The sequence below is a fragment of the Haemaphysalis longicornis genome, unplaced genomic scaffold, assembly GCF_048455015.1.
Source record: "Haemaphysalis longicornis isolate Haplotype H1 unplaced genomic scaffold, Haemaphysalis longicornis Haplotype H1 scaffold_4, whole genome shotgun sequence".
Classification (NCBI taxonomy): domain Eukaryota; kingdom Metazoa; phylum Arthropoda; class Arachnida; order Ixodida; family Ixodidae; genus Haemaphysalis; species Haemaphysalis longicornis.
The window spans coordinates 39,005,664-39,017,828 of record NW_027526361.1 but is presented as its reverse complement, the minus strand read 5'-3'; the positions used below and the strand labels follow the sequence as shown (position 1 = coordinate 39,017,828).

Here is a 12,165-nt window from a genome sequence, read left to right as displayed (position 1 = left end):
ATAGTCTGCCTGAAGGCGTGTACTATCCAGTAAGTTTTCTGGAGCAGCCACCCCATTTAGCTACCACTCCTAGATGAGGTAGAGCAAGTCACTGCAAAGTTCACCATTCGATGCTGTATCGAACTTTATATTTAGCAAGAAAAAATAGTAACGCAAAGACGACGATGCCTGACCGTACTCTTGCGGTTAGGCATGTTCTGTGCAATCTGAGCAAAATATTGCTGTTTTGAATTTTGTCGTGAGATCTGAGGAAAGAGTTATAATGCGGTCCTACCATTTTGGTTTCAAACTTTAATGAAAGGACATACTTTTTTAGCTGACGCGTGCACTGCCATTTTTCAGCCGAGTACACACTGCCGGTTTTAAAGCTAAACGATAAAAAAATATCAGTGCATAAGCATGGGTGGCTCTGGAATGTATAGGGCGCACATGAGTTTTGTAGTTTTTGTTAGAGACGCGGGAAATGGAAATTATGTTGGGAATCTCCTTGGCCCACCCGAAAACGGAGGATTGGGCAGCTGTGCAGAGCCAGCATGACCTTCGGGCGTGCTGCGATGCGCGAAACAAGTCAGCATTTTGTTTTCCGGAGTGCACCAAGAAACCATGCGCATTGGCATGGCGCCGTATACAGAAAGACCAAAGACTACCATGCTTCAGCATGAAGCGGACAGTAATGACATAGTTAAACTATTTCCTTGGTTGACAGCGAGCGTGATGTTGAAACTCAAGCATGGTTTCAGGCTATACGACAGGATAGATTGGCTAAAAGTTGCAAAGTTGTTTACCGTGATAATTCCTCGGTCATTTCGGTTACTTAGGAAATGCTGACGATTGCTCAAAATGTCCTTCATGCAACATTTTAGAATGTATAAGTAGCAGCTGTGGATTCAGGAAGAAAGACAACAGTGCGCACCCGTATGTGTGTGTGCGGGGGGGGGGGGGGGGGGGGGGGAGCTGAGTGGAGGAGGAGGGCAGAGGTGTGCTGGTGCTCTTGAGGGGGCCTGCTGTCTGTAGCCCGTTTATTTAATTAGGAAATTATGTTGTCTTGCACGACCGATTGAGCCTTGAAAGAACGATACTCCTGCGTCCACAGAACTTCAAAGAAGGCCAGGAAGAGTTAAAGGAAAATTCTACCAGAAAGGCACGTTCGTTTCTTCGCCACCAGTACGAAGGTCCTTCACTTGCGCTGTGCACGTACGCTGCTATAGGTTTAAAATTTGGTGTAGCAGTCAACGCACGCGTAGATAATAAACGCGGTAACAAAAGTCCCGATAACGCGCACACAATGCAACAGCGGCTACATCACATAGAGTTTCGTTCCAGTAAAAGCAAACTATTAAAACTGCAGCCAGAACAAATATATTTTTCACTCTTCATGTACTGATACTCACGCTGTCCCGATACACTCTGAGTAACCCTCTCCAACTTCGTGCATAATAAAATATTTAGGCGTTACAGGAGTTGAATTTACGTTTTCCCTCATTAAAAATCACCTATCCGCTCCACCGTGGGCGCTTTTAACAACCAATTCAAACGCAAATACTGCATTCGGAATAAAAAGAAATACACAATTTTAGCTCGCAGACGCAAGGTACTGGGGCATCGTATAAATATAAAGAAATTATTATTTAAATATCAGAGAATGCATAACTGATCTGCACTGCACAACTTAACGTACAATGCAACCTCCATCGTCAAAAGACATCAGTGATCATGGAAGGATTAATCACTGGAAGGAAATGACTTACAATTCGAGGCCTCTTTTGGGTGTTGGCACTTGGAACATGAGCTTCTCAAAACCAGGGGTGCTTCTATCCTCGCGACATATTGCCGTTGTGTTTCAGGCCCTTAATATACACTGCTCTGGGCAGCCGCTGTCCAGAGAAAAAGCGGCCGTGGACACAATGGAGGGGCTTTAGTTGTGATCGAGGTAGAATATGGCCACCTGATCGTTGTTACTCTCGCGACGTCGTCTGCCTGTGGCAGGGCTGGTGACCGCGGTGCCTTCACATTTAGGATAAACTCTGGGACTGACTCGGGGAGCTGCAGCGCGCCTTTTTTGTCGAACCGCTGTTCTCCAGTTTCCTAGGTTAGGGGAGAATACCGCCGAACAAAGCTGCCTAATCTCAGGGGTGAAATTGATTGTCGCAACATCGCCGTCGGAAGGGGACACTCGGTGCGCGCAGTCTGAGCCCACTCCAACAAAACCCTCCCGGTCTCGCAGAAACGTGAAAAAGGAAGAATGAAGGGCTGACGCGAGGAAGAGGGGCGTACAGTCAGGATCAATTTGAAGGTTATCGCCGGAGCACCGACCAAGCAAGACGACAGCGCCGTTCCGTGGCACTTTTTTTCATTTGCGAAGATGAGATTATGCTACCCTCCCTCACTCCTTGGCTGTTGCACAGAATTCACTCACCCCCTTCTGCAAGGGCCGACTGCACATTCTTTTTCGTCATTCCTTTACGGACGGCGTTCCGCGTTTCGTTTCTCGGCGATTTGATAACACCGAAGATACCCCGACATGGTGGCATTCCGGCAGCAAATTACTATTTTTTATACTACAATGCTCCGCATGCTGACATAGTTGCCCTGGTTGCCCTGAGAAGGCTGCGTATCAGTGGGAAGCATATCGATGACGGGAGAAAGGAATAAATAAAAAAGAAATGAGCGTGGCCGTTATCGTTTCTGGCGGTAGTGCGCGCACTGCATGGAACAGCCAAGGGAGTAGCAAACCTAGCATAATCTCGTTGTGGCTAATTCTAAAAAGTGTCACGTAACGTCACTGTCGTCGCGGTCGGTCGGCGCTCCCGCGATAACCTTCAAATTGATCCCGACTGTACCTTGCTGTGTGTCTCATTCGCAAAGGCCCTTTGCCCGCGCACGACATTCATCCAGCTAAACTGCATGTTTCGTCCATTACGTAGCCCCATCGCATTCTTCAGTTACCTTGCACGAGTCTTGAATGTGCACGTGCCCACGGCCGCTTGATCTCCCCTTTTCTAGGAGATGGAGCGGCCGTGGTCAGCCACCGCCGCGTGCACGTTGTTCTGCTTAACATACAAAGATCGTCTGTTCCCTTACGGGCCTGCATCGTACCAGTCTTAAACCATCAATAAACGGCGGTCCCTCTTTTTTTTTCCCGCGAGTTAGTGCGGACCACTCCTTGCTTCCCCGGCCGAGTCAATCTCCTCTGCTGAGAAGTACTCCGCCGGCCTATTATTCTCTGTGTTGCCACATGTCTCGCACAAAGGGACACAACGCATGCCTGTGTCGTCCCGTGCGCTGAGCTTACCTGAAGGCGCCGTGGCTTTCAGGGCTGCCCCCCTCCGCAATGAATGAATGAAACTTTATTAACGATACGGGGGGGGCTTGAAAGCCTAGTTGGGGAAGAGGGGAGAAGGGAAAGGGAGTGGGGCGGCCGTCAGAGTCGTCCGGTCAGGTCTGCCGCTCGCACGAACTCCCACAAAGAAAGGATCGTGCTCGCGGCGTCCAAGTGAGGGGGCGGGGTTGTCCATTCTTCCAATGATGTAACGCCGGCGCCCTTGTGCCTGTTCCTCAGCGGCGAAAGGCCGGGGCAGTCCCACAGTAGGTGCCTTAACGTTGGAGAGGCACCGGTACTGCACGTGCAGCACGTCGCAGTGGCTGCCTGGTCGCCCTCCTCGTTCTGATCGGTGATGTCCACTTGTGGGTCACCGCCACGAGCTCTTTTGGATGCAGTGTGTGCTCGCCACTTGGCCAGAACATCTTCCGTAAGTGCAGCACCTGTCCTAGCCTTGTATATTAGCACTTCCGCACCGCGCGGAAGCCCGTTGGGAAGTGGGTGGGGATTGTGCGGCACCTTCGCCCTCAGTTCTCGTTTGGCTTGCACCTTCATCCGCTCGCGTTCCTCGTCCGGGTCAAAGAGCAGCGAAGCCTGAGGGACTGTGTCAAGGGGGGACGAGCGGAAACGTAACAGCTCGCTCGCCGCGTCATGGGCGGCGCCGTTTCCGATGCTGCCCGCATGCCCCGGGACCCAGTCCACCCGCACCATCACGCCGTAGAGCTCGTGAAGGGTTGCGCAAGCGACTTTCACGTTGTGCGCCAAAGTGCCGGCTCTAGGTGTCTTCGTCAGATTTTTGAGGGCGTCCAAAGAGTCGGTAAAAATTGTGAAGGTTTGTCCTCGCACAGAAAGTGGGCTGGTCCTTGCACATTCAGTCAACTTCTCTAGTGCATAAAGGATGGCCTGCAGTTCAAGTGACCTCACAGGTTGCTCTTGGCAGTATTGAAACGCCTGCGCATCCCGCTGCTGTCCTCGGACGGCAGCGACCGCTCCCCGGAAGGTGTCTGGGTCCCAGGCGGCGTCCGTGAAGATGGCGTTGTCCTGGAAGTCAGCCCTCTCAGCAAGGGCGGTTCGTTGGGCCGTGTGATCCCCTTTCGTGCGTCGGCGCGTGACTGGCTTCGTGACACGAACCTGGACGTCGTCCCAGGGAGCGATCGCGCGGAGCACTTCTATCTGTTCACCCAGCTGCTCCCCGTCCAGCTCTAGGAGCGACTGGCCCGCTGGCGTGTAGAGACGGCGGCGATCGTGTCCTGCCTTGCGTTCTGCGATGATGTCTCTGAGCGGCGGGATGCGAGAGTAGCGGTGCAGCTCCTCGACCCGGGCATGGCGGGGCAGGCCCGTTATCACCCGAAGACACTCCCGGTGTAGTATTTCCAGCTTGTCGTATTGCGATTTTGTCAGGTCAAAACACACAGCTCCGTAGCAAGCTTTGGACGTTAGTATTGCCATTGTGAGGGTACGAGCTGTGCGTGTGCTGGCTCCTCCGGATTTGTGGGCTATGCGTCTTACAAGATGCAGAAGCTGTTTCCACTTAGGCTCTAGCTGCCGTAGCCACGTTGCCGCACCTCCGCTTTCATGTATCGGGATGCCAAGAATCTTGATGTGCCGGTCTGGAGCTCTCTCGAGTGTCTGGCCGGCGAGGCAGAGCTTGACCTTTTCGTTTTCAACCGTGGAGCCGCCCAGGAGAATATATTTTGTTTTTTCCGGAGACACTTCCATTCCCGTAGTCTTCAAGTAGTCGGCTAAAGTATTGAGGGCGTCTTGTATAGCGTTGGCTGCGTCTTCTGTTGTTCTGAGAGGGTCACCAGGCTCCGTCCACAGCGTCACATCGTCGGCGTACATGGTGAGGCGCACACCATGAATTCGCCGCAGGCGTGTAGCTAGCCCTCGCATCACCAGGTTAAATAGCGTGGGCGACAGTATGGCCCCCTGGGGAACGCCAATGCTGCTGCTGTAAATCCTAGGGTTCCTAATGTCACTCCGAATCTCAAAGGTGCGTCCCTCCAGGAATGACCTGACGATGTTGAGGATGCGGGCTCCTGGCTTCGTGTCTTCGAGTGCGGAGATTACTGCCTCGTGCGCTACGGTATCGAACGCCTTCCGCAGGTCGACGGCTACCAGTATGCCAGGAACCCTCCGCAATCATCCCTCAGCGGTTCGCACCCTTCAGGGGCTTCATTTTGTCACGGCCGGACTCGACTCCCTTTCCGCAGCGCGGAAAAAGAGTCGAGTCCGGCCGTGGTTTTGTGTAAACACCCTTGCGTAGGGAAGACATTGAGTCGTGAATGCTTCTACTAGTGGCACTTTCAAAGGATATGCAGCTTTGTTCGCAGGCGACGTACCAGGCATACAGGCAGACCAGCGACGGCCGGAAGAATTTCGGGGGGGGGCTGAAGCCCGGTCAGCCCCCCCCTGGCTACGCCACTGGTCCTATCTCAATGACCAGCATCCCATCCAAACTACTTGAGCACATTCTATTCTCCAACATAATGACCCATCTAGAGTCGATCAACTTTTTTTACCCACAACAACATGGCTTTCGAAAATCCTACTCGTGCGAATCACAATTATCAGACTTCACAAACGACTTACTACAATATATGGACGCCAACCTTCAGATTGATGCCGTCTTCTTAGATTTCTCGAAGGCATTTGACCGGGTTCCCCACAACCGACTGCTCGCTAAACTTTCTAACCTTGGAATTCCTTCTAACATAATTTCCTGGCTTAAAAATTTCCTCACCAATCGTAAGCAATTCACAACTGTCAATGACCATCATTCGTCCCTCACTGATGTGACGTCCGGGGTCCCACAGGGTGCGTGCCTCTCACCACTGCTTTTCCTAATTTACATTAACGACCTACCGAATAATATTGCTAACCAGTTAAGACTATTCGCCGATGACTGCGTCATTTACACTACCATCCGCAACCCTGGAGACAGTATTGCTCTTCAACATGATCTCAACCATATCGCAGCATGGTGTGATCAATCATTAATGCCACTAAACACAGAAAAATGTAAACTGGTATCATTCACCCGTAAAAAAACCGTATCACAGTTCTCCTACAAAATTAACTCGTTCCCGATTTCCGCTGTAACATCCTACAAATACCTCGGAGTTCATCTCTCACCATCCCTATCATGGACATTTCACATTCAAACCATTTGCTCAGACGCCGCGCGCACGCTCGGCTACCTACGCCGGAATCTAAAACTTGCATCTCCGGACATAAAAAAACTAGCCTACCTAACGTTCGTACGACCAAAACTGGAATATGCATCATCGATTTGGCATCCCTCACAGGCATACCTCACCCACAAATTAGAAGCCATACAGAATCGTGCCGCCCGCTTTATCTGCTCACAGTACTCCACTAACACAAGCGTAACCGCCCTAAAGCAATCTTTGAACCTGCATTCGCTTGAGTCACGCCGGATCATTTCACGCCTCTGCCTTCTTCATGCCTTTTATTATCACCCGAAATCCAGACACCCTCTCTTAAAACCGCCTCACCGAACCTCGTCCCGTATCAGCCACAGCAACGCCATAGCACGACTACCCAGCCGTACTTCATCAATGCTCAACTCATTCTTCCCTCAAGCAATAACCCTCTGGAACCATTTGCCCGATACAATAGCCTCGTGCGCAGACCGCAAATTATTCCGCGAAAAATTGCTCATCCATGTTTCATAATACCTGCGTATCAAATGTGCTTTATGTGTTTCCTTTCCTTAGTGCTGTATCTTTTGTACATTTGAACTGTATTTTTGTACTGTAATTTTGTATTTGCTGCTAATATTGCTGTACCTTTGTCACTAGTTCTTTTTTTCTTTTGTTGCCTGTAATTTTTTTTAGCGCTGTGTCATACCTTTGTGCACGCCCCCCCTTATGTAATGCCCTCAGGGCCCTTAAGGTGGAAATAAATGAAATAAATGAAATGAAATGAAACTACAGCTCGGCGAAAAATCAAGCGATTCCCTCGCTAAATCAAAAAAAAAAAAAAAAGGGGGGGCTACAAGAATTGTGTGTTTAAAACAGAGAAGATTTGGATTATTTATCAGAAACATTACGAAACAGTAGTAGACACGTTCCGGAACTCGATTTTACACAGCCCGGCTCTCACGATTGTGGCATTTCCACCTCTTAATTTCAAGGCCCCTTTATGAATTGTTGCATTGTAGACAAAGTTCATACAAGAAAGATAGCGTGGAGTAATGCAAGCACGTAGAAAAAATGTTCTTTTCCCAAGAATGCGACTTCACCCGGCGGCTAAATTCGCTAAGCTGAAACAGAGCTTAAAATACGGCAATAAGCGAAAGAAAAACTTCACGATGCCTTCTGCTGGAGTTTTATTTGCAATTACAGCTTTTAGGTTGTCGCAGTTTACGTGTTCATGCGAACAAGCCCATATGGGCTAATTGTTCGCACAAACTCGTATCTTCAACGTGTGCAGAGGACTTGGGACATTGGTTGTTTTCGGCAGCCCAGAAACTATGTCGCGCTAATGATGACGATAATAGAAAAAAAAAATCCATTTCCCTCAAAGTGAAAGCTGTCGGAAGTGCAGAGCAGTGATTCGCCACAATGGGCTGTAGCGCCGTTGTCCGATCACTGCTAACACCCAACGCATTTCAAATTTCCCGCCTGCGCAGTGTTCGCGCGCCCCTTGCCTGAAACTGCGCCAGCGGGAGTTTTTTTCTTTTTTTTGTGTGTGCGTGTGCTTTTCCCCCGCACGTGCCGGTGTTGCACTGCCACTTTTTATCGCTTACCATCGTAAAAAGCAACCCAACGAGCGTTCCTAACTAAATGAACGCGGGCGCTGCCGGTTAATTACGTATATTTTGCCTCAAATGTACCTACAGTTTTCTTTTGAGCTAAACAACGTGGAGATGTATGACAAGCTCTGGCGGTTCACGAGTTTAGAACGCTTATGACTATAAACCGCTTGGCTTTCGAAGCCTGTGGGGTACGCCGCGAACAACAGCGTTACCCCGGGACGCCGCCTTGGTGCCCTATATACTTGGGTCGAGCAAGCGAGCTAGGACAAGGCGAGCGCCTAAAGTGCTCTGCACTTAAAAAAAGAGCCTCATGTCGAATGCTTAACCACAGCTTACTGAACTACAAGTTGGCTGCCTCGAGTTTCTCTTCGCAAGTTCCACAGTTCACTTCTCGTCGCGATAAATGTGTAAGTGTGCACACGTACCTCATGTCTCTTTCCCGTTGCGCCTTTTCCTCCACCAAGCTTGACACCTGCTTGCGCAGCCGCTCGTTTGCGGTCTGCAACTCTGCGATGGTGGACCGCAGGTTGGAGATGACTTCTTCGCTCTGGGACCTCTCGAGCTTCACCCTGTCCACTATGGTGTCCAGAGTCTTCTTCCTGATCTCTGGCAGAGCACCGTCACTTTCACCGACCTCGTCACCGTCCTCGCAGAAGGAGGCCACATCGTCACTCGCGGCATCACAGACATCCAACACACCCTCACACGGCACGGACGGTTCCGGGCCAGCTGGAATGGTCGACGCGTCGCCCATGACAACAGGCTGAACAGCGGCCGCCTGGCTGCTGCTGCTGCCTTCGAGTAGGCTGTGCAGCCGGCGCTGCAGGGTGTTGCTTCGCTCGCTGCTCCGCACCAGACTGTTGTACAGGATCTGGCACTGCTTTTCCAGGTACTCGAGTCGCTGAGAGCGCGCGCGGTATTTGTCCTCGAAGTCTGCCACCGGTTCTGGAATGCACTGGGCTGACCCTTCCTCGGGTATGTCGTCCACGTTGAGAGAGTCGGAGCGGTCGTCTTCCTCAACGAACTCCGGGTCGTCCCTCTCCGAAGCGTCCTCGCTGCTCGAGGGCGTCTGCTCGCGCGTGCTCTGGCCGTTTTCGGAGACGCCGCTGTCCTGGCTGTCCTGCTTCTTCCTGCTCTGGAACTCCTCCCGGAGGCTCTTCCACTCGATCTCGGACTCTGCGTTGGAACGCATCACCCTCACGCAGTTCTCCCGCGTGCTTTCGAGCTGCTGGCGGAGGTTGAGCAGCAGGCGCTTTTTCTCCTGGAGCTCGTACTTCATGACGGCCTTGGCGGTCTGGAGCTTGTGGTGAGTCTCTTCCATGCCCGCAAGCAGAATCCTGGTGCGGTCAAGCTCCTGCACGAAGCCGCATAGCTTGCGCTCTTGCTCGTGCACCTTGTTCGAGAGGAGTCTGTTGAGCTCCCTGCAGTCGGCGAGCTCCTTCTCGAGCTGAGATTCGGACTGCATGAGAGCTTGCATCTTGGAGTGGTTCCTGCACATGGTCTCGAACAGCGACGTCACGAAATCACATCCTTCTATCCGCGGGGGCACCAACTCTTCCGAGGGGCCCGCGACCTCTTTGGCGACGGACGACTCCTTTTCGACGGTGGCGCCCTCTTTGGAGTGTTGCATGCTAAGGACTTCCTGCATAACGTGCAGCTGGAGGTTAATACTGTGACTTGTGGAAACGATGTCCCTAACTTTTGCGGTTGCTTTGTCGATTAGGGACTCGTGGTGCAACATGGCGGAACCAAGGTACCTCAGGCAGTGCTCGAACAGCTCGCAGTTGCTGTCTGTCTTTGCTGCCCGTTTCGCTGGAACGGCTGACTCTTCAATCTCTTCAGACGACAGCACCTTCAGCAATGCTTCGTCTGCCATGTTAGACTGTGCAAAGGCGTCTGGAGACTTTTCGGACGAGGTGTCACTCTGTAGCGCTGACGGAGGCTTGGAGAATAGCCTTCTCCTTGCGATGCGAACTAGAGAGGCGAGCCGTTCAATTTCCCGATCCTTGATGGCGCTGGCGTTTATGCTTTCGCAACACTTGGACCTAAGCTTGACGAGCTGGTCCTCCAGGCACTTGCACTGAATCTTTTTTTGTTCGAGCAGTTCATGGCTGCTCTTAACTTCCTTGTCCATGATGAGCACTTGCTGGCGAAGAATCGTCGTTTCTTCCCTAACGGCGTCGACCAGATTTTTGAGCCCTTCGTTGACGAAGCTCAACTTCTCCGCTCTCGTTTGGAGGTCCGCCTCCGAGCGCTTCAAGGAGGCGATTGTTTCCTCAGAGTCCTCGAGTTTCTCTAAGACTTCGTTAAGCTTCCGGCCCAGGAAATTGTTTTGTACAGTCAGATCATTTTTCTCACCGGTTAGCCGTTGCACAGTTTCTTTCAGATCAGCGCACATTTTACAGGCGTCATTTTGAACACAGTCGGTTTGGATGGGCTGAGATGCCCTTAGCGATTCCAGCTCACTCTGCATTTGAGCTTCCTTCTCCTGCCAGGCCTTTTCTTTGAGGGACCACTCTTCGCTCAGTTTCGACAGTTCCTCGGAACTCGAGGCCGCCCTCGCTTCTGCTTCAGCCAGTTTTTCGGACAGGCGAGCCTCCGCCGGTGGAGACGCTGTTCTCTCGGCAACTGAAGGCGTCCCGGCAGGAGCTCCTGGGGGCGTTATCTTGAACACTACTGGTGATAAAGATCTGCTCTTCATCTGCAACACCACAAAACAGAACCCGACATATGCTGTGAGCAGAGGGGTTGGGCTGCTGATATCGCTACTCCAGATATAATTTTATAAACAAAATCATTTTATTCTGGTATAAACACGCTGCGCTTAATGTATATGCACATTGAATCAATAGAGGTTCCAGCTAGATTGTGTTCAAAGCGTGATAATTTACGTATTGGCACTAAGCGCGTAAAAAGACATTGGTCCAAAGTGGTCGAAAAATCTTTACAGCAAAGCTTAAATGACCATTTAAAATAATTTCCTAACCTTTTTTCACCTTTGGGGACGAACGATTACTACATTTTAAAGATCGCAATGATGCACAACTGCTCATAATGCACAAAGCTCTCATGCGTTCTGAGCAGGTCGTTTTATTTGTGGTAACCCTCGCGTGCGTATCACAAGCATAAAACATCCAGGGCTCCTCCCCATTGCTTTTCGCAATAAACATGTTTACTCTTTCTCTCCTCCAGGGAAGAAGGGAATAAATTTTACGAACCATTCTGATCACGGGGAGAGGGCTGAGCTGAGGAGATCTGGCGGCGTCCCTGATGCGCTGTTCAGCGACTGCCGGTGTTGGCACAGTGCGAGCTTGACCTTCGTCCGTGCAACTCCCTTGCTCCTCAGTCGTGGCTGAGCACGCCATGTCCAACTTCGGGGAAAAAGAAGATCACGCTCAACAAACACTGTCTACAATGTGATTAAAGCGCCCGTGTATATGAAGCGCAAGTTACCTGTGTGCTGCTAATACTGGACAGGCTTGAGATGCTCGAACACCTGCTTAGAGTGGGCCAGGTGTCGCCGAAGACTTTCCTGCGAGTAAGAGGTATCGCGTGTCCTTAAATCGCTACGTTTGCGCAACAGAAGCACTATATCAAACCCAAGGCCTTAGTAACCTCATTGGAAGACTTCATTGGCAGCGAAGAGCGGAGGTGAAACGAAAGCCCTTTCAGCAAAAGGTGTCATGAGTGTTCCAGAGCTTGTACAATTTCTGGATACCTGCTCCAAATAAAGTACATGTAACATTTTGAAAGTGAGATTCGGAGATCTTTTTAGAACAATTTAACCCGAATCTTATTGCAAGATTCATGTAGTTTGTGCGTCGATGGCAGTGACACAAGTTCCGACATCGAAAGAGGAAAAAAAAGTGCAAACCTTGCAAACAACGGCCAGGAGCTATCCAGGTCATTTCCGCTGGAAGCAAGGTCGAAAGGCACGGCGTTCAGCTCGTAAAGGGAGGACAGGAGACCCTGCACCGCCTCGGGCTGTCGCAGAACAGACCACGCTTGGTAGTGGTCGCTGGAAGAAGGAAAGAAAAGTGATTGATTGATTGATTGATTGATT

The 12,165-nt window shown here is 50.9% G+C and overlaps 1 protein-coding gene across 4 annotated transcripts in view; it reads right to left on the bottom strand.

Annotated features, from left to right (window-relative positions):
- LOC144178526 (uncharacterized) overlaps positions 1-12,165 on the bottom strand; it is a 50,548-nt gene that overhangs the window by 15,762 nt on the left and 22,621 nt on the right. For all 4 annotated transcript variants that reach the window (XM_077706451.1, XM_077706449.1, XM_077706450.1 and 1 more), the window contains exons 6-9: positions 11,977-12,120; positions 11,556-11,634; positions 11,321-11,473; positions 8,528-10,803 (exon numbers count right to left, since the gene is read on the bottom strand). In XM_077706451.1, coding sequence (XP_077562577.1) covers positions 8,528-10,803; positions 11,321-11,473; positions 11,556-11,634; positions 11,977-12,120 — 2,652 coding nt within the window. The remainder of the gene's footprint in view (positions 1-8,527; positions 10,804-11,320; positions 11,474-11,555; positions 11,635-11,976; positions 12,121-12,165) is intronic.